Below are 26,744 nucleotides of genomic sequence, written 5' to 3' on the forward strand. Positions count from 1 at the left end.
TTATGACTGAATAATATTCCATTGTATGTATACACCACATTTTATTCATCCGTTCATCTACTGATGGACAACAGGTTTCTAACACTTCACCCTTTCACAGAGCACAATCTAGTAAACATTTCCCTGGTCACTCTCCACAACCACATTCTTACAATGCAGTCTCACGGACTATTTCAGTCTGTCTATGCAATGGGCTGTACCAGGGAGCTACAACATAAATCCTACATGAATAAAATGCCAAAAAGCTTACAAGCTGGTTGGAGAAATTATACACATGAAAACATATAACTAACGGCAAACAACAACAACAACACAGAGCACAATTTAGTAAACATTTCCCCAATGTTTAACATTTATAGTTTTAATCTCTTTTTATAGACAATGTTATAATAACTGCGCAAAGGCTGTTTCTCCTTTCACTGAATTGTTTTCTTAGGTTAAACTCCTAGTATTGGAGTCCTAGAGCCAAAGGATATGATTAATTTCATAGTTCTTACTAAGTACATCCATATTTGCCCTCCTTATTCATCAACTTTCCCAGCCTATGGAGAAGTTACTGTCTGCAATTTCAGTTGTAAAAGTACAAAACTGTGATTAAAATCATTTGGAAGGTAACAAATATTTCTACCAATTGAAAATAAAAGCTTTCAAGCTCACAGCTATATGGATCCAGAGATTTGAGGGCAACTGGCTGTGACTCTGAAGTCAGAAAGCAGAAATTGAGAAGACAGAGATCTGTCAAATGGGCATTTTTGCCATAATCTCCCTTCTGTGACCCAAGTCTCATCTTCCCTTTATCAAATTCTTCTCATTAAAAGATCAGGACAGGATAACTTCCTTCCCAAGGGAGTAATACAAAGTCATAAAATCAGACCAGCTTGCTATACATTTCATTGCAGAGACTTTACAAGCAAACAAAATGTGATCCTTCTAACATACTGACATAACTACATCTGTTAGGGGATGCTGCTGCTTCTAATAGTTACATTTCTTTTCTCCCTAAGGAATTATTTATGGTGCCTATGTCAACAATTTCCTTCATTTAGATCATTTTAAAGACCGATATAAGGCGGTCCTTTTTATAAACTTGCTTACAAAGGATGTACATGATGGCAGTGAGTCTTCCCATGCTCAAAACTGCCAGAAGCCGCTCAAAACTGCTCGAAGATGCAATAAATGAAAAGACCTAGAGCTTTTAAAGAAATTAACAAAGTAAAAACTTCTCAGAAGAGCTCTCCATTCAACATAGGGCTGGCTGACCTATGCGACAGGTTTTTTGAAAACTCCACCTTCTACGCACAACCTGATGTTTTCCACTTAAATTGATAACACACACACATATCACCTGTGTCTGGTGTTCCCAAGACCAACACAACACTGAGAGACTAGCTACAAGAAATCACAGAACTCAGCACTAAGCGTACTCACAACTAAAGTTTAATAGTCACATAGTTAAGGATACACAGTCGAATCATAAGGAAAAAAGACACAGGTAGTCTAGAGGAATCCATGTACAAAACCTCTTTTTGCTCTCTCCCTACCATGAGGGGTCACAGAGAATACGCTTCTGTGTAATGTTGCTGCCAAGGACTCAGTACTCAAGGTTTTATAGGCACCCACTATCTAGCACTTATCAAAATTCCAGACTCCCAGAAGGAAAGAAGGTGTTTAGCATAGATCAGATTGCAAGTGAACCTAGACAGTCTAGACACAGTGGACCACCCTTCTCAGTTAGGAACATTCCCTCAATCGAAGTGCCCTGACAAGGGTCAATCTTGCAAGGAGGCCCTCTACAGAGAGCACAGCACCAATTAAAGATTCATTTCAGCCAAATATAATCAATCTCTCTCATATATACACACATATATATGTATACACACACACATACATATATATTACACATACACACATAGAATTAAAGAGATTGTGGGTTTTTTCACCTTAGGCCAAGTTGCTCTCGTTGCTTTGCTCATTAACCCTCATTGAAAGCAACTATACCAAAGGAATAGGAATTCTGTTCTAACAGATGGAAAGCCAGAGAGACTATTAAAATTCAAGGCAGATAATTACACTCCTCTGTTCAAACTCTGAAATGGTGCACCATTCATGTGGCAAAAGCCAAAATCCTTACAACAGCTTCCAAGTCCCAGCATGGTCTGGCCACTCTCTGACCTGATCAGTCACTCCTTTGCTCCTCTTCCCCCACCATCACCAACTTGCTCGTCCTCAAAAAGGTCAGGCACAATACTACCCCAGAGCTTCTGCTTTCCTAATCCTCTACCTGTAATGCTCTTCCCCTATATATCTGCACTACTCACTTCCCCATTTCCTTAAAGTGTTTCCTCAATTGTCACTTTCTCTGAGAGACCTACCTATACCACCCTATTTTAAAATGCACTATTTTCACAAACATCCTGCCTTACAGCACTCCCTATTCCTTAAGTTAATTTTTCTATACCATTCACTCATCATCTTCTAACACACCATACAATTTATTGTATTTCATTGTCTGTCTCTCTCCACTAAAATATAAACCCTACTGAGGGCAGGGATTTTTGTCTCTTGTTCACTGCTGTATTTTCAGCTAAATCATAGGCAGAAGAGTCATAACTTTAACCTAACACAGTAGGAAATAAGGACACTAAATTTCAAACAATGTGAGAAAACTCATGACAAGAAAGGAAAGTAACTTAGTGCAAATAGCTAGGTCTTCTCCAAGTTTGATGGTGCCTGGAAGATCAAGTCATTAGAAAATGTGGAAGGGATTTAAAATTTTTCACTAACAAAATACAAGAAAACACAGGTGTTAATAAAAGGAATTATTTACAAGGCTGTGGACACAGGAATATCAACAATGTCTGGGAACCATCTTGGGGTTAGCAACAGCAAGTCTGAAGTAACTATAGGAGGGAGGAGTTACCAGGAGCCAGAACCTAGAGCTGTGAGAGAGAGCTATTGGAATAGAGCTGTGGCCAATGAAAATCTGTCTGCTGAGTACAAATGTGTATTTGGGGAGCAGGAGGAACATATATGTGGACCTCACCTCTCTCTCACTCTTAAGATCTCCTGCTAGTTTCTCCCAGTGCCTAATCCCCAGAAGCCAAAGAAGAGAGTATGCATCAACAGTGCAAGAGGGTTACCGTTTCTCCACATCCTCTCCAGCATCTATAGTCTCCTGATTGGTTCATTTTAGCCACTCTGACTGGTGTGAGGTAATATCTCAGTGTGGTTTTGATTTGTAGTTCCCTGATGAGGAGTGACATTGAGTATCTTTTCATGGCCTGTTGGCCATCTGGAGGTCTTCTTTAGAGAAGTGTCTATTCATGTTTTCTGTCCATTTCTTCACTGGATTGTTTTTCGGGTGTGGAGTTTGGTCCTTTATAGATTTTGGATACTAGCCCTTTGATATGTCATTTGCAAATATCTTTTCCCATTCCGTCGGTTGCCTTTTAGTTTTGTTGATTGTTTCCTTTGCAGTGCAGAAGCTCTTTAATTTCTTCATGAGGTCCCAATAGTTCATTTTTGCTTTTAATTCCCTTGCCTTTGGAGATGACGTGTCAAGTATAGGGGCACTTGTACCCCAATGTTTATAGCAGCACTTTCAACAACAGCCAAAGTATGGAAAGAGCCTAAATGTCCATCGAGTGATGAATGGATAAAGAAACTGTGGTTTATATATACAATGGAATACTGCTTGGCAATGAGAAAGAATGAAATATGGCCTTTTGTAGCAACATGGATGGAAGTGGAGAGTGTTACGCTAAGTGAACTAAGTCATACAGAGAAAGACAGATACCATATGTTTTCACTGTTATGTGGATCCTGAGAAACTTAACAGAAGACCACGGGGGAGGGGAAGGAAAAAGAAAAGTTAGGGAGGGAGGGAGCCAAACCGTAAGAGACCCTTAAAAACTGAGAATAAACTGAGGGTTGATGAAGGGTGGGAGGGAGGGGAAAGTGTGTGATGGGCACTGAGGAGGGCACCCGTTGGGATGAGCACTGGGTGTTGTATGGAAACCAATTTGACAATAAGTTTCATATTAAAAAAAAAAAAGTGTATGCAGTTCTCTAAGAATCAAGTTCCCAAGAACACCTTAAGAGAAAGATGGAGAGTGGGCCTGGAGAGGCAAAGAGTAATGGTTAGCATAGTAACCATTTTGTAAAGCTATGTGCAAAAGACACAATACATTAAAGTGCTTACCAGCATCTTTACCTATGTTCCAAACCTTCCTTCTAAATCTCTTCTTCCCATTCCCAGGGGCATCAACCATCCTCCGAGTTATACAGTAATTCTCATTAAACTACTCCTTCCTTCCTTGTTCCCTACATATCCAGTCATATGACAATTTTACTTTCACAGCTTCCTACAAATCCCCTCAGTTAATTTCCAGCACTACCCCCCTTGTTCATGATCTCTTTTCTTACCTGATTAACAACAGTTGTCTTAACAACCTTGTCACCCAAAATATCATTGAAATGCCAACTATTTTACTCAGTGCTAGGGAGTTAATCTGTCTAAATTGCACTCACTACCACTATTATTGCTCAGTAACCTCTAGTGACTTCCACTGCCTGCCAGATAAGGTCCAAACTCCTTAGCATACAACTCAAAGACCTGAGTAATGTGGTTTCAACTTCTTCCAATTTATTTTCCACAAATCTCCTTTACCCTTAGTACAAATTAGCCACATGTATCTGAACTTTAGTGGGAAGAGCATGAACATCAAAATCAGACTTGGATTCAACCCCAACTCAACCTTTTTGCCAGGTGAGTGGCCTTGGAAAAGTTACTGAATCTTTCTGAGGTGAGCTTCAGCCACCAATCTATGAAGGAGTGGATTAGCGAATGGATCCAGTCAGAACATTTGTAAATGTAATTAGTACAGTGCTTAGCACACAGGCTCCAGGTAACTGCCTATTTGTCCCTTTACCTGCAATTACCTCTTTCTTCCCAATCGTCTCCATTTGGCCAATCTTTTATTGGCCAGTGCTCTATCCTCCACAATGCTATTCTTGATCTTTCTTCCTACCTGGAAGTCACTTCTCCTCAACATTAACATAATTTATACCTTCCTTATAACAAATACTTAAACACTTACAGGTAGCTATCATAATTCATCTCTCTCCTACTGGAGTTAAAACAGCAGAGGTTTAGGGGGCTCCCATATTCAAGCTCACCCAAGTGAAGGGCAAAGCCTGGGTTAAAAACAGTATTTTTAATCGCAGTATTAAGAATGATCTACAGACTATATATGCCTATGTCACTACTCTTTTTGAGACAGTTAATTACTCATTCACCTCATTAACTGTGCAAATATCGTGTGGTTGGGGGTTAAATAAAGGTACACCTTTTGCTAGGCAGTCGTAACTGTTATCGGAGGTCATAATGTTAACATTACTATGTGCCAGACAAGATAGTTTAAGTCCTTTAAATAGATTTTTTCATTCAATCTGTTCAACAACTCTGTGAGACAGGTATCAGTAAAAGTCTCTCCTTTTTGAAGACAAGGAAACTGAGGTTCAGGCCAAATTGTTCAAGGTCACAAAACTAGAAAGTGACATCTTCAGACATCTTGTCTATTTGATGCAAAAAAAAAAAAAAAGTCCTTAAGGACTATGAAATATTAAATCAGATGCTTACTCTGAGGCCAATTATATTTGCAACATAAGCATCAGAAAAAAAAAATGCATCTTTCATATGGTATCCAAATAAGTAATCAGGGAAAGAGTGAAGCTTTAATAAAATCCAAGAATGTACACTAAATAACAATGGAACTAACTCCAATTTGTATGGTGTAAACAACCTAAACGGTGCCATGATGTTGAAAAGGAAAGGATCCACCATTTCAAAAGAAATTGAATTCCAATCAGAATGCAAGTTATTTGAAGACAGTAATCATGTGTGTCTCACTGCTGTGTATCTCCAGAGCCTAGATGTCTTTTGCACAAAGGTAATCAATACCTGATAAAACTGATGGTAAACACTGGAAAATACACATGTCGTTTAAATGGTAAAAGTTCGGGGCGCCTGGGTGGCTCAGTCGGTTGAGCGTCCGACTTCGCTCAGGTCACGATCTCACGGTCTGTGAGTTCGAGCCCCGCATCAGGCTCTGTGCTGACAGCTCAGAGCCTGGAGCCTGCTTCAGATTCTGTGTCTCCCTCTCTCTCTGGCCCTCCCCCCGTTCATGCTCTGTCTCTCTCTGTCTCAAAAATAAATAAATAAATGTTAAAAAAAAAAAAATTTAAATGGTAAAAGTTCACATCAGAGAATTTTAGAGCAGATGGATGTCACAAAACTCTTTTGGGTGGTTTTCGGAGGGGGGGGGGGGTTGTTTTAAGCAAACCGAACTGATAAAAGAATCAAAGGAGCCTAAGAAAATCTGCCTAGGTAGAAAAGGAAGCACAGATAAGAATGCCTAGCAAGGTATCTTCTTGAATCTTTTTGTTCTTTGAATATTCAACTCATCCAGCTCCAAGTGCAAGTAAAAAAGGAGCTATAAAAGTAAGTACATGAGACTCAAGCACCCTTTCTACCCTTCCTACTTTGGGATTTCTATTTTAAGAGCAGTTTTCAAATATCTCCTTTTTATGATAAACGTTTTATCTAGTAGCATTTAAATTCTCATTTAGGGAAAATGTGAAGTTCACCCAAAAGCAAGTTCCAAAGTCAAAGGCTAATTTTCTGAAACCAGTTAGTTGTATGTCTCTCTTTGAAATGAGCAATAAATTCTATTTCCCAACAAATTCCACACGTTATATTTACTAAAAGACTAAATTTAAGCATCAAGAACATTCACAATGTGCTAAAGTCAAATTCAATTTGAGGCTAATAATTCATGCCCACTTATTTCTCAAATACTGCCTCCCCCCAAATTATACAAATATTAACTCCGTTTTAAAAATCAAATTTAGAGAACATATAACTTTTCAATTATGGCAAATTCAGTTTCTTTTCTATAAGAAGCTTTTCTATAAGAAACTTTTCTTATAGAAAAGAAACTGAATTAAAAAGAAACTGAATTACTGTAGAAGTTATTTCTAACAAAATTATATTTTAAAATCAACTAATAAGTCAAAATATTGGAAAGATATTTACAAGATGAAAATGCAAGAATGGTAAGGATGCTGCTAACTTTACCTTAATAAAAGGGGTCTTCAAAATATGAATTGTACTCCTTATAGAAAGATTCATTAATATGCACTGATTATCATCTCCCACTTAATATTTCAACCGTTTTGGTTTTCTAACATTGAATACTTTTAAGTTCTGCCTCCCTTAAGCTGATTTTGCTATCAATACTTCACAAAAACCATCAATCATAAAATGATGCAAAATAATTTCAAAAAATAGATGATGTGCTTTTAAGGTCTTTGTGGTCTAGTAATGGCAAGAAAAAAATGTCAACAGCCCAATACATCATGATCTGCATTTTGGTCTAAGCTGTGGAATGCCCTTGACCAACTCAACCTAAATGACAAAACTAGTGCAAATGTCTCTCATGTTTAACATTGTGGGTCAGTGAAATGACCCACAAAAAGAAGTCCCCACTACTGCTTATATGTCTGACTAAAATGCTCACACTCTATCATAATTGTTTAAATTCCCACCACCCAAACTAAACCGTGGGTATCATGTTGTGAGCAAGGGCTCATCCTTACTTTTTAGCTAAGTCATGTCCAATAAATTGTTTAATGAATTATAGGAACTCATCCAAAGATTCCTCTTCAAAGCTGTTACTGAATAATTACCAAACAAGACTAAAAACTAAGAGTATGAAATTGGAAAGGATCTAAGCAATTAGTCTCCACATCACAGGAAAAAGAAGTCCAAAGAAAATAAATTGACTTACCAAGGTTAAATAGTAAAAGAAATTAAGTGGACTTACCAAGGTTAAATAGTAAGATCTGAATTCACATTTCAACTGGAAATTGAGATTTTGGGCATTGCCCACCTCTGATCCAGAGTAAATCTCTCCCAGTATACCACTTCCCACCTGCTCTTTCCTATTCTTTCTCAGAGTTTCTTGAGGAAGTACTTAGCAAATCACTTAAAATTCAACTTTTATAAAAGCGATTTCTGCAGTGAAAAATCTCTATTCACACACAACTAAAATATGATGCTACACATTTTAGGTAGAATGAACTAGTAAAGAACAATAAACTGCCTATTTATTGCTATAAAATCCCAAACCTTAACGTACAGTCCCTTCAGAATATAAGGGCACTAAGGCTTTTTTTTTTTTTTAATGGAGATAAATTACGTATTTTTTAATCAACTTTCTCACAAAAAAACTGAAACACAAAGTTGGGCGGAAAGTTGACAGAAGTAAAATTGAAAATGTTAGGACTGTAAATATCCAAAAAATCCTTTTAAGGCTCTAGCAGATTTCTTAGAGAACTATCTGGATACCAGTATAACCAACAGCTTCAACCAGGCTCCCAAACTTGTTTTTTCTGCTTTTAAATGTTTAAATGGGAACACAAGGCTTGCAAGAAGTTTTAAATTATGAGAAGAAAAACTGGAAACATGCCAATCAATAAATTATGGTGTGTTTTTTTTTACTATAGCACACCATAGAGTCATATAAGATACGTGTAGAAATATGGAAGACCATCTTTGATGTTAAAATTCAGATATATGCATATGTAACTATTCATCTTGCTATGCAAGCTATGCAAAGAAAAGATCTAGAAGTAGACTGTTAACACAGGTTATCCAGGCATTAGGAGAAAATGGGAGGAGCAATTTTTTTTTCTCCCTTTACAATATGCTTTTTAAAAATAAGGGAAAAGATGCCTATTTCTTGCTCCCAATAGCTACATGATCTTAAGCAAATTACTTAAATTAGGTAAGCCCATAGCTAATACATAACACAGAGATAACAGGATCTCATCAAAGAATTATTCTAAGGACTGAAATAAATCATGCACATAAAATACTTAACACAAGACACATAGCAAACATAATCAGTGGTACCTTTCTTATTTTTTCAGACAGTAATGAAATGTCCTAAGTAATATATATAGCCATCATATGGAAAAACTGGTAAACATTTCTGCAGTAAAAACTAATGGAGAAAACAAAAAGGGAAGATAGCAATATAATGGTCCTCATAGGTCATTAGCTATTATGTCACATATAATCTAGCTTTGAAAATTTTCAGTCAAATGTTTTCACTAAATTACCCTAAGGCTTTAAAAAAGCCACAAGGGAAGATGTACCTTTCTGTATGTATACTAAGAATTGACAAATACTTAAGACACCACAAAACTGGTACATTCTCAGTCTAGCACGTTTAACTGTGAGGTAACCATCTCACCAATTAAGTACACATTTGATCAGCAAGAACATATCTGCAAGGATAAAAATCACTGCATTGTTCATAACAGAAAGAGAAGAATAATTTAAGTTCCACCTCCCTTAAGCTGATTTTGCTGCTCTTGCTAACAGCAAGAGAAGAAACCTCATTCCATCAAAAGAAGGAATGTTTTAAGTTGTAAAAAGCCATACTATGGAACATTTACAGTTGACCCTATACAGTCGACCCGAGGAGCATACAAAAAAGAGCTAGCTGAATATACATCTATGAGTGATTATCCTTGAGGACTGGCTCATATTAGTAAAATACTTACTTTTCATTTAGTTTGATTTATAACCAGTTATTTGTTTAACCCTAATAAATTTATTTTTAAAATACACCAGCCCCAAGAGTCAATAAAACTTCGTATTTTCTATTTCCTACTAATATTGCTATTTTCTGTAACTTGAATTACAATCCAAGTGTTATGCAACATAACAATTTTTTAAGTAACAAATTGTAGAAAGCAGGTTTCTTAGGTTTTACCTTTTAAGGGACTTTCTATTGAAAAAAACCTTAATGTATTTTCACTTTTAAGAGAAAGCATAAAACAAAGGCACATCAAAGTAATCTGCAATGAGACATTAAGAAAAAAGCACTGCCCTACTCTGGTTTAGGGGCAATCTTTGTTGCCCTATTTCAGATGCAAACAAAATCAGGCCTTCTTAAACAGAACAGGATATTTCCCAGTGAACAAAACCTTACACTCAGTAAGTTGATCAAAATGGGAGAGACTAACCCAAATGTTATCTTTCTGGGTAAAATCCATATACCGACTAGATGCAATTCTGATCAAATCAATCCAACATCCAAAAGCCCGCTTTCAGTCAGCAAAGACACAGGCACACAAAATTTAACATAAAATGCAAATTCTCAGATTTGAGAAAAGCAAACACTTAAAGTAAAGAAGCCTATCAAATAACTGACACTGTCACTTCTGGTTGAGGAAAATAATGATAAATACTAAATTTTCAAGTAAACTCAATCCTTTAGCCTTGCTTAAAAACAAAAATTTATCATGAAGCAGATTTAAATAAGAAATCTATGTTCAAAATCGCTAAATTACAGGAGGAAACAATCAGTTTATCATTCTACAATTATCCCTATGAACATTAACCACCTGCAAGCTTAAAATTTAAAGTTACTAACAATTTTTAAATACCTTTGAAAACATTCAATTAATGATTACAACTGAATTTATACTAAAAATACTGTAAATGCAAAAGTTCTTCACAAGAGGGAGAGAAAAAGTAAGTTCATTTTTTATAATCTTTCAAATTAGACTCAAGCATGGCGCAAAAAAACTGTATTCAGTACGGACTAGATTCTGTACCACCTCTTCCCATGAATTCTTTCTTAAATTTTAATGTTCGGATAGCTCTCATAGGTGAAAGGACTTAATACAACTCATTACCCCCAAAAAAGAAAAAAAAAAACCATCAAAAACGCTTGCATAAAAGTTGACAAGAGGAATTCCATAAAAACTAAATACCACTATGCTTTTGCCTTCACTAAATAACCAGTCCAGATTACAGGAATCTGTAAATACATGACAAGGAATCTGTAAAGATAAAGACATGACAAGGAATTACTAATATACCAAAACAGCACCTTGAGGTAAGTGTCTAATTAACAGGTAATCCTTTTATATAATTCATTATACTTTCTAGAAATCACTATGTAGGGAAGGCAAAATGATAACCTTATTAGACTTTGGAAACCCTCCAAAAGTTGGGAGTGTTCCAAATGACCCAGAAGAAATAGATCTTTCCACTAAAGCTGAATAAAAGGCAGAGTAATAATTATAATGAAAACTTTAAGCGTATCATTTTCTGTATCTTAGACGCACCTAAAAATCAAGACTCAACTACCAAATGAAAAAGCCCACATGTAGTGTTTCACTAAGAGTGAAAAATGAATTTAAGGAAACCATAGAACCATTGAAGAGCAAAAGATCTGACGATATTTATTCAATATGCAAAACATCTATCCCATTTGTCACAGAGGTATACTTAAAAATTTGTAGCAAGCATCAGCAACTACTGAGCAGCCATAATCTAGCCTAGCAATGTTGACCTTTCTTCCTAGCTCTCAAAAGGAAAACCCTAGCAATTAAGATTTAAAAATTGACAAGAATTAGAGATTAAGAAATATACGGTAAACAAGAATTAAAAAAATGCCAATGCTAAAATAGTCTTTTTTACTTTAAAGCCCATTAATATCCCCTCAGAAAGCTTACTATATACATTTGGGCTTTGGAATTGCAATGTTCAAGTTAAAAATTTTACCATAACATCAAATCAAGTGTACTATATTATAGGTACTCTGAAGCCACCCACCAGGTTATACATACTCTCACTCAATCATGTAAAGAATTGAATTCTTTATTTGTGATATCCATAAACGTTGCTATTCTATATTTCTATCCAGGAAAGCAATTTTCTCCTATATCATTGTTTTGTTTTGTTTTGTTTTTTATAAACAACAACTTGAATTCTATTGCATGAAAGGGCTACAAATATACATTTGTTAACCAAGCAGAATACACAAATATTTTGCTTTACAACTTGCACCTAAGACACCAGTACATGTAGCTGGTTCATTAGTTGTCATAGCAATTTGGGGCCACTGCCCAAGCTATGCATAGCAGTTTACATTTTCAAATCTCATGTAGAAAGGGCAATTGTGATATGGATTGTTAACTACATTCCCGTAAAGCCCATCTTAGTTACAAGAAAATGTGTAACCAAAGTCTGAACAGATTTTTGATGGCAAAATTTGTAAAACTGATGCAATTATCCTAAACAAGATTTTTTAACAAATTGTTTTGCAGATACACTGCCATTCTGCCAGTAGATGGTGCTACAAAGGTGGGGGGAAGGATTTCCAAGAGGACAACAGTTCAGCTATAGGAAAAAACGTTTAAATCTGCTCTGAAAATACAAAAATGCATTTAGTTTAAGGGTAAAATATAACCCTTATTTGTAACCATTCATTACAGACAAACCAGTAAGAGGGATGAAACTAGGCCATCTGAAAATTTTTAAACAGTTTATATGAATGAAAACACATGCTTAACACAAACTATTTCTTTCGAGCTACACAGTACATACTTTGAAGTAAATTCTCATAGAAAGAAGTGACCAACCATGTCAAGATGATAAGGAAATCGCTTAGTACAAGAGATGGATGCACAGAAACTTTAAAGATTTTAAAAAGCTACATCCACCACTTCAAAAGTTTTGCCTGTAAGGTTTAAAATTCAACATGTCACTAGAAGGGCAACAGAGAAAACAAAAACAAAAACAAACAAAAAAACAACCCACCAAAGGACCTTTTAAAAGTTTCTCTAAGTACACATCAAGAATTAAGAGTTAACACGAAAAATTTTTAATATCCCTTAAAACGGTACGGAATGGATCCTAGAAAAAAAATGTTAGACATATACGGTCAAACACAATGATTTATTAAAAATAAAACGTAAAAATGATTTTTGTACATATGCTTCCAAATTTCAGGCATGGGATCCAAGTAGATTTCATAGAAAACGCTGTAGCCAGGTATCAAGTCCTTACAACAAAGTAAACTACCCCCCCACCCCAACCCCCGCCCCGGTTTTGCTACAGAATCAGCAAGTTCACTCCCTCCCCCCCAAAAAACACAAATTAAAACAAGACATTTTGCTAGTATAAAAACGACCAAGGTCCAAGTAATAATAAAAAAATAGAGTCCATCAATGACTGTAACACAAAAATGTGTATGTGGGGCCGAGTCCATCTTCAGAGGGAGAGACAAGAGAGGTGGCAGGCAAATAGGGCAACACCCCCAAGGATAAGCAGCCATAGAAGCGGCTCCCCCAAGGGCAAAATGGGGAAGGCGGTGGGAGAGGAAGGAACTCAGGAGTTGACCCTAGTTGGGTTGTTGAAAAGAGCTACCCCTATAGCCACTCCCAGGCATTTTTAGATTTTTTTTTAGAAGGAGCTGCCTCCATAACCACCCCCACCGCCATAGCCGCCTCTGTAAGGTCCACTGTTACTGCGACCTCCCCAGCTGCTGCCACCGCCACCGCCGCCGCCGCCGCCCTTCATGGGCCCGTACGAGGACTGGTGCTGGCTGTAGCTGCCGAAGCCGCCGAAGCCGTTACCGTAGTCGCTTCCACCGTAGGACGAACCGCCTCCTCCGCCTCCGTACGCGTTGTAGCCGCCGCCACCGCCACCGCCGCCGTAACCACCGTAGCTGTTGTAACCGCCGCCGCCGCCCTTAGACAGGCCGTTCTGGTCTCGACCACCGCCGCGACCCCGGCCGCCTCGGCCTCCCCGGGAGGACCGGGAGCCGCCTCCGCCCCCACCGGAATGGATATCCTCCTTGGGGACGGCCTTCTTCACCTCCACGCGATGACCCTGGATCGGATGGAACTTGACAACCGCGGCCTTGTCTGCCGCGTCGTGATTCTGAAAATACACGAAGCCGAAGCCACGCTTCTTGCCGGACTGTTTGTCGGCAATAATCTCGGCCTTTTCCACGGTGCCAAACTGCGAGAAATGCTCGATCAGGTCGCCCTCGGCCACGTCTCCCTTAAGGCCCCCGACAAAGAGCTTCTTAACCTTGGCGTGGGCACCGGGCCGCGCCGAATCCTCCCGGGACACCGCCCGCTTCAGCTCCACCGTGTTGCCGTCCACGGCATGGGGCGAGGCGGCCATGGCGGCATCGGCCTCCTCCACATTGGAGTAGGTCACGAAGCCGAAGCAACGGGAGCGCTTGGTCTGGGGGTTCACCACCACCACGCAGTCCGTCAGAGTCCCAAAGGCCTCAAAGTGGCCGCGCAGGCCCGACTCACTCGTCTGCACATTGAGGCCGCCGATGAACAGCTTACACAACTGGGAATTCTCCATCTCCACGGCCCGGGCCTTCCCCCCGCCCTGCGAGCTCCGAGGTTTCGCCGTCGCCGTTATCGTTGGCTAAGGCCTCCTCACAGCTTGGGCCCAGCTGTTGCTGGAGCCGCCACCGCCGGTCACCGACGGGGAAGGGAAAAAGGGAAGGGGAGGGAAGGAGGAAAAGAGGAAGGGGGAGGGAGGGGAGAGGTGCCGGCTAGACGGCGAGCCGAGGAGACTGGAAGACAACCAGGGCTGCCGCTACCGCTATCGCCACCGCCACCTCCGCTCCCCTATCTGGGCACCACACAAAGAGGCCGCTGAACGCGCGCGCACCCTCCCCGAGGCGTGCGTCACCGCCGACGTACGGCAGCCTAGCACTGCCCGCCAATCCCTGCGTGGCTCCCTCTAGTCCCGCCTACCGCGCCGCAGCGCCGCTCTCGGTCACGGACTCCCCGCCCTCCGCGGTCGATTCAAGCCCTCGGCCTGCGCTGCTCCCGCCACCGCCTCTACAGCCCTGCTCTCACTCCCTGGCTCCCCCGTGTGCCCTGACCGGGGACTCTCCCAGCTCCCCGCGCACCTCCGCAATTCATTTCCTCCCAGCCCCGCGGCTGTTCCCAGTGTTTTCCCCCCTCCCCTAGCCGTATCCCCTCGCCCAACTCCGCAGTGGCGTTCGCGCCAGCCCCTTGAGAGACATGTCAGTTCAGCCAATGATCGCGATCCGCTCGCGCCCACTTCCGTTTTCGGCCGCGGCTGGACGGGCGCGCTCCCCAGTGCGCGCTGGCCCCGGCGCCCCCTGTGTGGGGGACCTGTCTGCCACCCCGACGCCTTGCCCCCGCCCTGGGCTTGGGAGTGGGGGTGAGCGGGGGCGCGCTGCGGGTCGTTCCCAACGGATGCGTCCTGGGGCGCCACGCGCGGGCTTTTTGAAAACTTGACTGTTGGGGTTGGGGGCTTGGATTTACCCGCGGCGTTTCGACCGGGCCGCTACACCTGGCCTCCTCGCCGCCCCGCCCCCCTGTCCGCACAAAGATGGAGGGTAGAGGCCTGGGAGGGAAAGGCGGTTATTAACCGTTCACTGACGCACCGACGTGCAGTTAAACACTAGCACGTGGCCCGTCGCAAAAGCGAGCCCGGGGCCAGGTGAAGGACAGCGACGTGCTAGAAGCGCTTGCGATTCCTGACCGCGGCGTCGCGCGAGACCCCCCGCCACCCTGCGGCCGGCCTTGAAGCCCTTCCCGACGCCCTGCTCTGCCTCCCTTAGCGTACTCCCACAGCTGACATTTTCATTTTACTTCAGGAACACATCGTTTTATGCTTCTGTGACTTATGCGATGCTTCCTTCCCAACAAAAACGTTAGCTTTTTGAAGGTATTTTACAACCGGGTGTCGGAGGATATCCTACATAAATATCGCGCACCCCTGGGAACTACCTTACCTACCCTCAGGTGAAAATGCAAGCAAATTACCAAGGCTTCCATGTATCGAACCTTTGTGTCAAGCAAGATACAAGGAATGGGACATAGTATGAGACATTACATGACCAAGAGCCCCCAAAACCATGTGGTACTTCCTGAAGAAAAGGAATTCCTCACTGCATCCTGGAGTATTCAGGAATGAATGGTGTGAAAAGCGGAACTTGCGCTCCATCTCTGATTCAAAGGCTAGATAAAATTTCTACAGGGACTTTACATGAGCAAAATAAAGAGGAAAGGAAAACTATATAAGGTTCAAGGTACAATAGGTAGTTTGAAGCAAGAGGTTTTTGATAGAAAACCGTCTTTGGTAAGATAGGTTTACAGTCCTTGATACTATGGAATGCCTTGAAATTTAGATTAAGTAGCTTAAATATTATTGCAAAGGCATATAGATAAGCTTGAAGGCTTGAGAACAAAACGAGTCTGGCACTAGATATTGGGCAAGTCACTTAACCTTTTTAAAAAATGTAACCAGTTTTATTATCTGAAAATCAAAACAAAACACTCCCCTGTGTGGTAAAAATTAAATGAGATTCCATATGCAAACTCACAGTGCCTGGTACATAGTAAATGCTCAATTTATCTAACAAATATACCAGATGCTGGGAATATGGATGGCAGTCAACAGAGCCCTCACAAGAGCTTACATTCTACTGGGGAAAAGCAGACAATAAAAATGGTAGTCGGTAAAGCCTCAGACTCTTGATTTCAGGTCAGCATCTCATGGTTCAGAAGTTGGAGCCCCACAGAGCATGCTTGGGATTCATTCTCTCTCTCTCTCTCTCTCTCTCTCTCTCTCTCTCTGCCCCTCCCCCAATCGCATATGCTCATTCCCTCTCTCTCAAAATAAGTAAATTAAAGGAAAAAAGAATGATATATAGCCTGTTAGGTGATCAGTGTGCTCCTGATTAAGAGGAGGACAGTAGGAAGCTATTACATATTTGTTACAAAAAAAAAAAAAAAAAAATTCAGGTATGTCAGGATTTGCTAACTGACTGATGATAAAGAATGAGGAAAACAAAAGCATTCCTGTGTTTGAAATCTGGAACAACTAAAATTGCAGCCTGACAAACTAAGAAAGGAAAGTGTTTTAGAGGGAGTAGGGGAGATGATGAACTGAGTTGTTAATGTTTAAGGTGATATGGGATATTTATAGGGCACTGTTTTCTGGGCTGCCCAAGACTACAGCTCATATGAAAGATTAGACCTTTAGAAATAAATTTTAGAGTCACACACACACACACACACACACACACACACACACACAAAGTTACAACAGTAAAAGATGAATTTCTGAAGGAAAGAGAATAAGATCATAACTTATTTTCCCATCTAAACTGTAAGTTCCAAAGTAACAGGTCTGTCCTACATTGCTTTAAAAAATAATCCTCCATACCACCTAATTAGGAATCCATTATGGGGTTAATTTCTCTTGACGAGGAAAGCTTCAGAGACGCATTTGTCTGGTTAAAAACCTTACTCACAGAAGGGACTTACGGGATGATGGGAGGCAACACAATCCTGTTTGAGAGACATTATGAAGCCAGGATAAGTGCAAGGTAATTGGGATGTTACACTCTTTTTGGAGAGTAGATTGGTAAAGTTGGGGATGAATAAGCAGTGTTCTACAAACACTTAAATGATGTAGTCAATCTCCTACCCCTCAGATCATTCAAGAAGGAAAAATTTTTTTATTTTACCTTTCAGGTAATTGCCTGAGTTTGTTTCTTGGCTTTACCTTGCTTACCAGTGCCTTAGCCTTCAAAAACAAAACAAAAATTAAAAATATAACTGAAGTTTAGGGGCACCTGAGCGGCTCAGTCAATTAAGCGTCCAACTTCTTGATTTAGACTCAAGTCATAATCTCACAGTTAGTGAGTTTGAGCCCGTTGTCGAGCTCTGCATTGACAACATGGGATTCTGTCTCTCCCTCTATCTCTCTGCCCCTCTTCCTGCTCTCTCACTCTCAAATAAATAAACATTAAATAAATAAATAATATATATATATCTGAAATTTAGACATTTCCATCACTCTTGTAAGCTTGATTACAGTAACATAATTGAACATGGTGGTTACACAACTCCTAGAACTACACACTAAAAAGGTATATTTTACTGTACCTAAATTATGCCTAGAAAGAAAGGATGGGGGGAGGGTAGCAGGGGGAATGCAGAGAGAGAATCCCAAGCCAGCTCCACGCTGTCAGCATGGAGCCTGACACAGGGCTCCAACTCACTAACCATGAGATCATGACCTGGAACAGAAATCAAGAGTCTGACGCTTAACCCACTGAGCCACCCAGGTGCCCCACCTGTTTTGTTTTTAAGTTAAAATTAAATTTGAAATTTTAATTGTTTAAGGTACCACCATTCTGTGGTATTTTGTTATGGAAACCCTAGCAAAATAAGACATGTTCCATTTTTATTTACTCGAGGTACCTTCCAAGAGGGTGCTTTCCGTCATTTACGATGAGCTTCAGTCTTTCTAATGGACTCTTTCACAACTCATATCAAAAGCCTTAAAATTTGACCCATTCTTTCAAACCAGTAATTATGCCTCTGGAAATTTATGCTAAGGAAATAATTGAGGATCTGTGTGAAGATTTAGCTACAAGTATTTCAATATTGCTCAAAGTAGGAAAAAAATTGCAAACTGCCTACTTTCTCTCAAATAGCTAATAAAATAAGGAAATAATTATTCCCTAGCTAAAAATATTATGAAGCAGTTAAATTGATATTATAGAGGAAAAATAATGACTTGTGTTTGGATATGAATCTAATACCACCATGGTGATGTGTGAAACATCACATTACTTATTTTACCAAATTAAGTCTGATTCTGAACCCCATACTTGACAGAATGGCATAAATGTCAACAAGTCAGGGGCACCTGGGTGGCTCAGTTGGTTGAGTGTCTGACTTCAGGTCATGATCTCACAGTTCATGAGTTCAAGCCCCGCATCTGGCTCACTGCTGTCAACACAAAGCCTGCTTAGGATCCTCTGTCCCCCTCTTTCTCTGCCCCTCCTCAGCTCACATTCTCTCTCAAAAATGAATAAACATTTTTAAAATGTCAAAAAGTCAGGGCGCCTGGGTGGCTTACTCAGTTAACCATGCAACTTCAGCTTAGGTCATGATCTCACAGCTCATGAGTTTGAGCCCTACATTGGGTTCTGTGCTGACAGCTTGAAGCCTGGAGGCTGCTTCTCATTCTGTATCTCCCTCTCTCTGCCCCTCCCATGCTCACGCTCTGTCTCTCTCTCTCTGACTCTCAAAAATAACTAAACATTTAAAAAAATGTCAAAATGTCATCATTGGGGCTCCTCTCACATTTTTCACTCAAAGGCATCTGCCTCTCTCTGCTTCCCCTCTTGGGAAATGTAAGACTAGTACTCTGAATAAATGCTTTTTGTTTAAAAAGTGTATCAAAAAGCCACCACAAGAATTGGCGTTAAAAGGGACTGTCCTGTGGTGCCTGGCTGGCTCAGTTGGTAGAGCATATGACTCTTGATCTCAGGATTGTGAGTTCAAGCCCCATGCTTGGTGTAGAGATTACTTAAAAAAAAAAAAAGTCAAAAGGGACTGTCCTGAAGCAAGAGAAAACACAGACCTATTTAATCTGTGGAGATATTAATTGTATCTTGTTTCACTGCTTGTGTATTCCTTTTCCTTGGATGCAAAATGTAGGCTTTTAGAAGGGAATTATATTAATTTCCTTCACATGAGAGGAGATGTCAAAGAACAAAGGCATGGTATAAAAAATAATAGCTTCCCAAGTTTAGGAGAAGTGACCAGACAAAAGTATAAGCTTCCAGTTACAAGGTAAGTAAGTCCTGGGGATGTAATGTACTGCATGGTGGCTGTAGATAGCAATCATGTTTTCCATATTTCAAAGTTGGTAGGATAGTAGATCTTAAAAGTCCTCATCACAAGAAAAAAAAATGTAATTATGTATGGTGATGAATGCTAACTCAACTGTAAGCATTTTATAATATATACATATATCAGGTCATTATGTTGTATATCTAAAAATAATACAATATTATAGGTCCATGATATCTCTATTTTTAAGATTAAAATTTTTTTTTTAAAAAAGTAACCAGAAGCTTCTGGCTTTTTATCCACTGGAGGAAATGGTGGCCCAGCAAGTATATAGCCCCACCAATCCACCCCACCCTGCGCACGCGCGCACACACACACACACACACACACACACGCACCAATGCAGGCTGGTCATGAATTATTTTGAAAGCAAGGTAAACTGCCTTGGTCGTGGGACCAAATTCATGTTCCTGACCCCAAATAAACCTGGAATTCTTATATGTAAAACTCCAGTAACAATAGATACTAAATTTCCAGCCAGATGTGTAGGATGTTGTGGTGGATTATCAGAGGCAGAAGATGTTACAAACTTAATGTTTTGTGTCCCCCAAAATTCATATGTTGAAGCCTAATCCTCACTGTGCTGGTATTTTGAGGGGGAGGTACTTTGGAAGGTAATTAGGACATGAGAGTGGATCTCTCATGAATGGGATTTGTACCCTTATAAAAGAGACCCCAGAGAGCTTTCTAGTCTTCTATCCTATGAAGACACAATGAGGAGATGGCCAACTACAAAGGAGGAACCAGGCGTTTATCAGATACCAAATCTGCAAACACCTTCATCTTACACTTCCCAGCCTCTAGAACTGTGAGAAAGAAATTTCTGTTGTTTATAAGCCACCCAGTCTCTGCATTGTTGTTATAACAGCCTGAATGGACTAGTTCAGAAGACTTAACAATTTCACATTTCTCAGAATATCTCTGCCCTAAAATACACATACCCAAATACAAACACATGCACAGACTCACACCAGAATATGAGCCTTCTAAAATAAAAGCATTTAGAACATTCCATTTTCATTTACTCACCATTTCACTTAATTCATTCAAGGGCTGGGTACTGGGGATAAAAGTCCCTGGCCTCCACGAGCTCAACAGTCTTGGGAGAAGAAGTAGTACAAGAGAGGTTGCAAATACAGTGTGCTAGAACAGAAATGGGCAGAAATCCAGTCTGTAAATTCTTCTGAAAGAAGCTAAGTTCAGAAGTAGGTGTAAAAGACAGGCCTCCAAAAAGGTAATGGCATGCCAAGTACAGGAAATAGTATGTATATATACTGTGTTTGGAGTTGCACAAGTAAATCATCAAAATTGTGATGATGTATTAGCTTCCTATTGTTGCTGCAACCAATTACCACAAATTTAGTGGCTTAAAAACACAAATTCAGGGGTACCTGGGTGACTCAGTCAGTTAAGCATCAACTCTTGATTTCAGCTCAGGTTATGGTCTCAAAGTTTGTGAGATGGAGCCTTGCATCAAGCTCTGTGCTGACAGCGTGGAGCCTGCTTGGGATTCTCTCTCTCCCTCTCTTTCTGCCTCTCTCTCTCTCTGTTTCAAAAATAAATAAACCTTTTTTAAAAAATAAAAATAAATTAAAAAATTGAAAAACAAATTCATTATCTTATAGTATGCAGGTCACAAATCAAACACAGCTCTCAGTAGGCCAAAATCAAGGTGTTGGCAGGACTGTGTACCTTTCCACAAGTTACAGGGTAGAATCTGATTACTTGTTTTTTCCAGCCTCTATAGGCAACCCATATTTCTTAGCTTTTGACCCCCTTCCATCTTCAAAGCCATCAACAGCCAGTTGAGTCTCACACTGAATCATTCTGACATGGACTCTTCTCTCTCTCAGGTAATTCACGAAAATTATTTTATTTTATTTTATTTTATTTTATTTTATTTTATTTTATTTTATTTTATTTTATTTTATTTTATTTTAGAGACAGCGTGTGAACAGGGGAGAGGGGCAGAGAGAAAGGGAGAGAATGGGAGAGGGAGAAAGAGAGAGAGAGAGAGAGAGAGAGAGAGAGAGAGAGAGAGAGAACCTTAAGCAGGCTCCATGCTCAGCATGGAGTCCAACGCAGGGCTCAATCCCACAACCTTGGGATCATGACCTAAGCTGATATCAAGAATCAGACATTCACCTAATGAGCCACCCAGGTGCCTCAAAAATCCTTTTATTTTAAAGTCAACTGATTAGCAACCTTAATTCCATCTGCAACCTTAATTCCCCCTTGTCATGCAACATAATATAGACATACATTACAGGGATTAAGAAGCGGACATCTTTGAGGTAACCATTATTCTGCCTACCACAGATGGGAATAAAAAAGAAGTCTAGAAAGGTAAGCAGGGTCTGGACCAGAAGTACTATGTATGTCTTTTGAAAAATCTCCTGTCTTTAATTCTATAAATAACATGATGCCACTGATGAGTTTTAAGGAAAAGGAATACAAAGATTTGCATTTAGAAAGAAACTATGTGTGGAAGAAAGATTAGAGTAGGGTATGACTTGAGAAATGAGCCCATTTAGAATACCCTGCAGTGCATAATATTGGTTAGCATCTCCAGGGCCAGAAGTAAGGCAGAGGTGGGAATGATGAATTATCTGAGAGATATTTAAGAGTTGGAATTGATTTGATGTGGTTATCAACTGATTTTAGTGGGTTAAGTTTCTTCTTTTGTGATAAGATAGATCATGGTTTCATTCACCAAACTAGTGAATTTTTAAAAGGAGACAGGTCAGAGAATTGTTTTAGAGTTGTTGAGGCTGCTGCTGCCGCTGCTTTATCAGCCATAGATTGCCTGTCATTAGGCTTTTAGGTCACAGAGAAATATCTTCTTTTTTTTTTAATGTTTATTTATTTTTGAGAGACAGAGACAGAGCGTGAGTGGGGGAGGGGCAGAGAAAGAGAAGGAGACACAGAATCTGAAACAGGCTCCAGGCTCTGAGCTGTCAGCACAGAGTCAGATGTAGGGCTTGAACTAGGGAATGGTGAGATCATGACCTAGGCCAATGTCAGATGCTTAACCAACTGAGCCACTCAGGTGCCCCTAAATATCTATCTTTTTAAGCCTCTCTTACATAAACTAATTCTAACTCATATAAAAGGATTCCATGATCTCTACTTTTGTCTTATAATTACCACTGGACCATCAATGTTATTCAATGCCTGATGCTATTTGTTTACATTACCTTACTGAGTCCTCACACGGATCTTGAGAGGTGTATTTTATTATTATGCCAATCTTTCAGTTGAAAAAACTGAGACTTTATGATATCACAGTGCCCACTGTCTGCCTACTATATACTATCCCACACAAAAAGTTTGTGCCCAAAATGTCAGGTAATATAAATGCAATGGACTGGAAACAGAAATAATAAGGTATAAGAATAAGGAGAAGGAGGGGTGCCTGGGTGGCTCAGTTGGTTAAACTTCCAATTCTTGGTTTCAGCTCATACCTCTCACAGTTCATAATTTCAAGCCCCACATCAGGCTCTGCACTGACAATGTGAAGCCAGCTTGGGATTCTCTCTCTCCCTTTCTCTCTGCCACTCCCCCACTCACGTTCACACTCTCTTTATCAAAACAATAAACAAATAAAAATTTTTTAAAAGAATAAGTAGGAGAAGAAATATTCATATCCTTCTGAACTTCTTTATCTTTCTCAACTTCAAAATTAAAAATTCTTTAAAATTTCAAGGAAGATATTACCAGTTTTACATCAGTAATGTGCTTACTTAACTTCACCTGGGCATGTATTGTCATAGTTGCAAATGACAATCTAAGCAGAGAACACTGTTGAACCAAAATTTGAATCTTTCAGTGTGAAGAGCCACAAAGGAAAAACCAAAAAATGGAAGGCCAAAAGGCAAAGTCAGAAGGAAAAAGGATAAGATACGCCCCACCCTGAAGAAGATAAAATCTAATGAAGAGAGCCTTAGAACTTTTATTCTAGAACTTTTCTTCTTCTTCTTCTTCTTCTTCTTCTTCTTCTTCTTCTTCTTCTTTAGACCTTTTATTCTTTATCTCCAAGTGATTCAGGAACTACAGTTAGAAGGATTTCATGAATATGCAAACTAAAACATGACAAACTAAACACATTTTCCATAGCTTCCTCCTAAAAATCCATTAAATGAAAGTAAAAAAAAAAATTAAAGGGCATAAACCTTTGTTAGGGACTTAGTACCTCCCCACAATCGTATCTTGAATCCTTAAACCCCTAATATGACTGTATTTGGAAAGAGGGCCTTTAGGGAGGTAATTAAAGTTAAAAGAGGTCATAAGAGTTGGGCCCTAATCCAATACAACTGGTGTCCTTATAAACAGAGAGACACAAGAGCCCTCCCTTTCTCCATGGGTACACAGCAGAGATCATGTTTGAACAGAGGATGAAAGTGCTGTCTGCAAACCAAAAGAAGAGGTCTCACCAGAAACCAACCCTCACATAGTACATTGATCTCTGACTTCTAGCCTCCAGAGTTATGAGAAAATAAAATTTTGTCATTTAAGCCAGCTAGTCTATGGTAGTGTGTTATACAGCTACCTAGAAGATAAGCATTTGGGTGTAGGTGTATCAGACCTCACTCATTTGTATCTTCAAAGCTGCCTGTACATATCTTGCCTGCATTTCTCTAGGCAAAATAATACCAGATTTAGTAATTTACCTATGAATTCCATAAGAGGGTCACAGAATTATATTTCTTTAACATTACATAAATTACTTAACTTTTGGCTTTGAATTTTTTTTTAATGTTTATTTGAGAGAGAGACACAGAGACAGAGAGAGACAGAGGATAAGCAGGAAAGGGGCAGAGAGAGATGGAGACACAGAATCTGAAGCAGGCTCCAGGCTCTGAGCTGTCAGCACAAAGCCCAACATGAGGCCCAAACTCATAAGCTGTGAGATCATGACCTGAGCTGAAGTCAGATGCTTAACTGACTGAGCCACCCAGGCGCCCCTGAATTTTGACTTCTATTTATATTACCCTAAAACCTTACATTTTTTTCTTTTTTCTTTTTTTAAAGTAGGCTTCACACCCAGTGTGGAGCTTAACATGGGGCTTGAACTCCCAACCCTGAGATCAAGTCCTGATATGAGATCAAGAGTCAGATACTTAATGAACTGAGCCATCCAGGCACTCTAAAGCTCACATTTTTTAATGTACTATTTTTACTTAGTCCAGTAAGAATTTCAATTTTTTTGAATATTTCCTTCAGCAAATTTATATTGGATATTTTACTCTCCATGAGGCATGTATCAAATCAATATGAAAATCAAGTTTCTAATTTTACCTGTTAAATCCATCTTCCCCTTCTAGTTTCAGCCTGTAGTAGAGTCGGGTATGTGGGCAACTTATAAATCTTCTCTTCCTCACTTATACAGAAAACTTGTGCAATGAGATCAAATTTCCATCAGCCTAAAGAGTGACAATACTGAGTGAGATTTCATTTGTAAAGTGTTCTATACTAAGACCTATGAAAGAAGTAACATTCATACACGATATACATTTTGAGTCTTCAGGTATCTGGTTCCTCCTCACTTCTAAATTCATACTGAATAGAGCAAAGAATAGGTTAGTCTACTCAGTAAACTACAAGAGTGGTATTTAATTACAACTGTTTAGTGAATTCAGATTACATATAAAGCTTCTGTGAATAATTAAGGATCTAAACAACATTTTTAGTTAAATGTTATTTATTATCATAATACCAGCACATTAACAGAGAAAATATTTTTTCAAATAAAACTAGGAGAACAGTGGAAAAAATAAAAATAGCCAACACTTATATGAGCAACAGTGTAATGATGATTAGAGCTATAAAATCAAGAATTGCATGCTCCTTGAGAAACTTAATTCATATGATACTCACTGGTTGAAACCTCTCAGTATATACAGTGGTGATTTGTTTGTTTGGGACTGGCCATGTACATGACCTAACTTATATGAAATCTATTTTACTTTGTTGCCCACGCTTCTGAATATGGTCTATTTTCCAGCTCTGAAATAAATATATAAAGCACAAAAGCACTTTTCATTCATCAGTATCAATTAAAGGAGTTTCTTTCAAGGATTAAAACTGCACATAATCTGTTAAAATTCTAATAATTTTCTAATTCCCATGTAATTTTCATTGGGTTTAGGAGATTTATTTTTAACCTGGCTCTCATATGATTATCTATAGCATCCAAGCAAAATCAGCAATACATTTTCTAAGTTTCATCACAAGTTTGAGTATGGTTTTATACAAACACTGCATTGCTCTTATTGGCACATTCAAAAATTCTACTAGAAATCCTAAGTCACATTATATCTAAGCATTTACTGTTGTTTGTTTTTTCTTGGATGATCTAGATCTTTATTTTAATTTTTTTTATTTATTAATTTTTTAAAATTTATATCCAGGTTAGTTAACATTATAGTGCAATAACGATTTCAGGAGTAGAATCTAGTGATTCATCACCTACATACAATACCCAGTGCTCATCCCAACAAGTGACCTCTTTAATGCCCCTCGCCCATTTAGCCCTTTCCCCTACCCACAACCCCTCCAGCAACCCTCAGTTTGTTCTCTGCATTTAATAGTCTCTTATGATTTGTCCCCCTCCCTGTTTTTATATTATTTTTGCTTCTCTTCCCTTATGTTCATCTGTTTTGTATCTTAAATTCTACATATGAGTGAAGTCATATGATATTTGTCTTTCTCTGATTTCACTTAGCATAATACACTCTAGTTCCATCCATGTTGTTGCAAATGGCAAGATTTCACTGTTCTTGATTGCTGAGTAATACTCCATTGTATACACATATATCCCACATCTTCTTTACCCATTCATCAGTCGATGGACATTTGGGCTCTTTACATACTTTGGATACTGTCAATAGCGCCATCTAAGCATTTACTGTTGATAAGTCTCCTCATCAACCTGAATTTCAATTTTCAAAGCAACTTCTTATTCTACACCCTAGAATCTTAAGAATAATAGAGCATGGATTACATGCATTAATGGTCAAAACTTTCATCTCACACATGTGGCCCAGAGAGCTGAAATGGTTATGTCTAGAGCCACACAAATAGGTAGTGGCAGAGTTACAACTTCTAATCTGCAGTCAACAACTTTTTCACACATGCTAATCCCGTAACACTCTTGC

General features: G+C 39.4%; 2 protein-coding genes across 11 annotated transcripts in view; both read right to left on the bottom strand.

The window, feature by feature from the left end:
• KLHL3 (kelch like family member 3) overlaps positions 1-26,744 on the bottom strand; it is a 283,806-nt gene that overhangs the window by 123,721 nt on the left and 133,341 nt on the right. For 2 of the 10 annotated variants that reach the window (XM_047851123.1, XM_047851124.1), the window contains exons 2-3: positions 24,886-25,010; positions 20,617-20,730 (exon numbers count right to left, since the gene is read on the bottom strand). The exons of 7 other annotated variants lie outside the window; for them this stretch is intronic. In XM_047851123.1, coding sequence (XP_047707079.1) covers positions 20,617-20,619 — 3 coding nt within the window. In that variant the 5' untranslated portion in view covers positions 20,620-20,730; positions 24,886-25,010. Of the gene's footprint in view, positions 1-20,616; positions 20,731-24,885; positions 25,011-25,464; positions 25,998-26,744 lie in introns of those variants that run through there. One more of the 10 variants, XM_047851122.1, reaches the window with a different exon arrangement.
• On the bottom strand, positions 12,805-14,566 carry HNRNPA0 (heterogeneous nuclear ribonucleoprotein A0). The gene has a single exon (XM_047851157.1). It carries the CDS (start codon positions 14,249-14,251, stop codon positions 13,331-13,333), a length of 921 nt encoding a protein of 306 aa, XP_047707113.1. The 5' UTR covers positions 14,252-14,566; the 3' UTR covers positions 12,805-13,330.

Source organism: Prionailurus viverrinus, chromosome A1, assembly GCF_022837055.1.
Source record: "Prionailurus viverrinus isolate Anna chromosome A1, UM_Priviv_1.0, whole genome shotgun sequence".
Lineage (NCBI taxonomy): Eukaryota > Metazoa > Chordata > Mammalia > Carnivora > Felidae > Prionailurus > Prionailurus viverrinus.

What these genes read in the sequence shown, in the direction of transcription:
- HNRNPA0 (XM_047851157.1), bottom strand. Translation starts at nt 14,251, where the DNA reads ATGGAGAATTCCCAGTTGTGTAAGCTGTTCATCGGCGGCCTCAATGTG.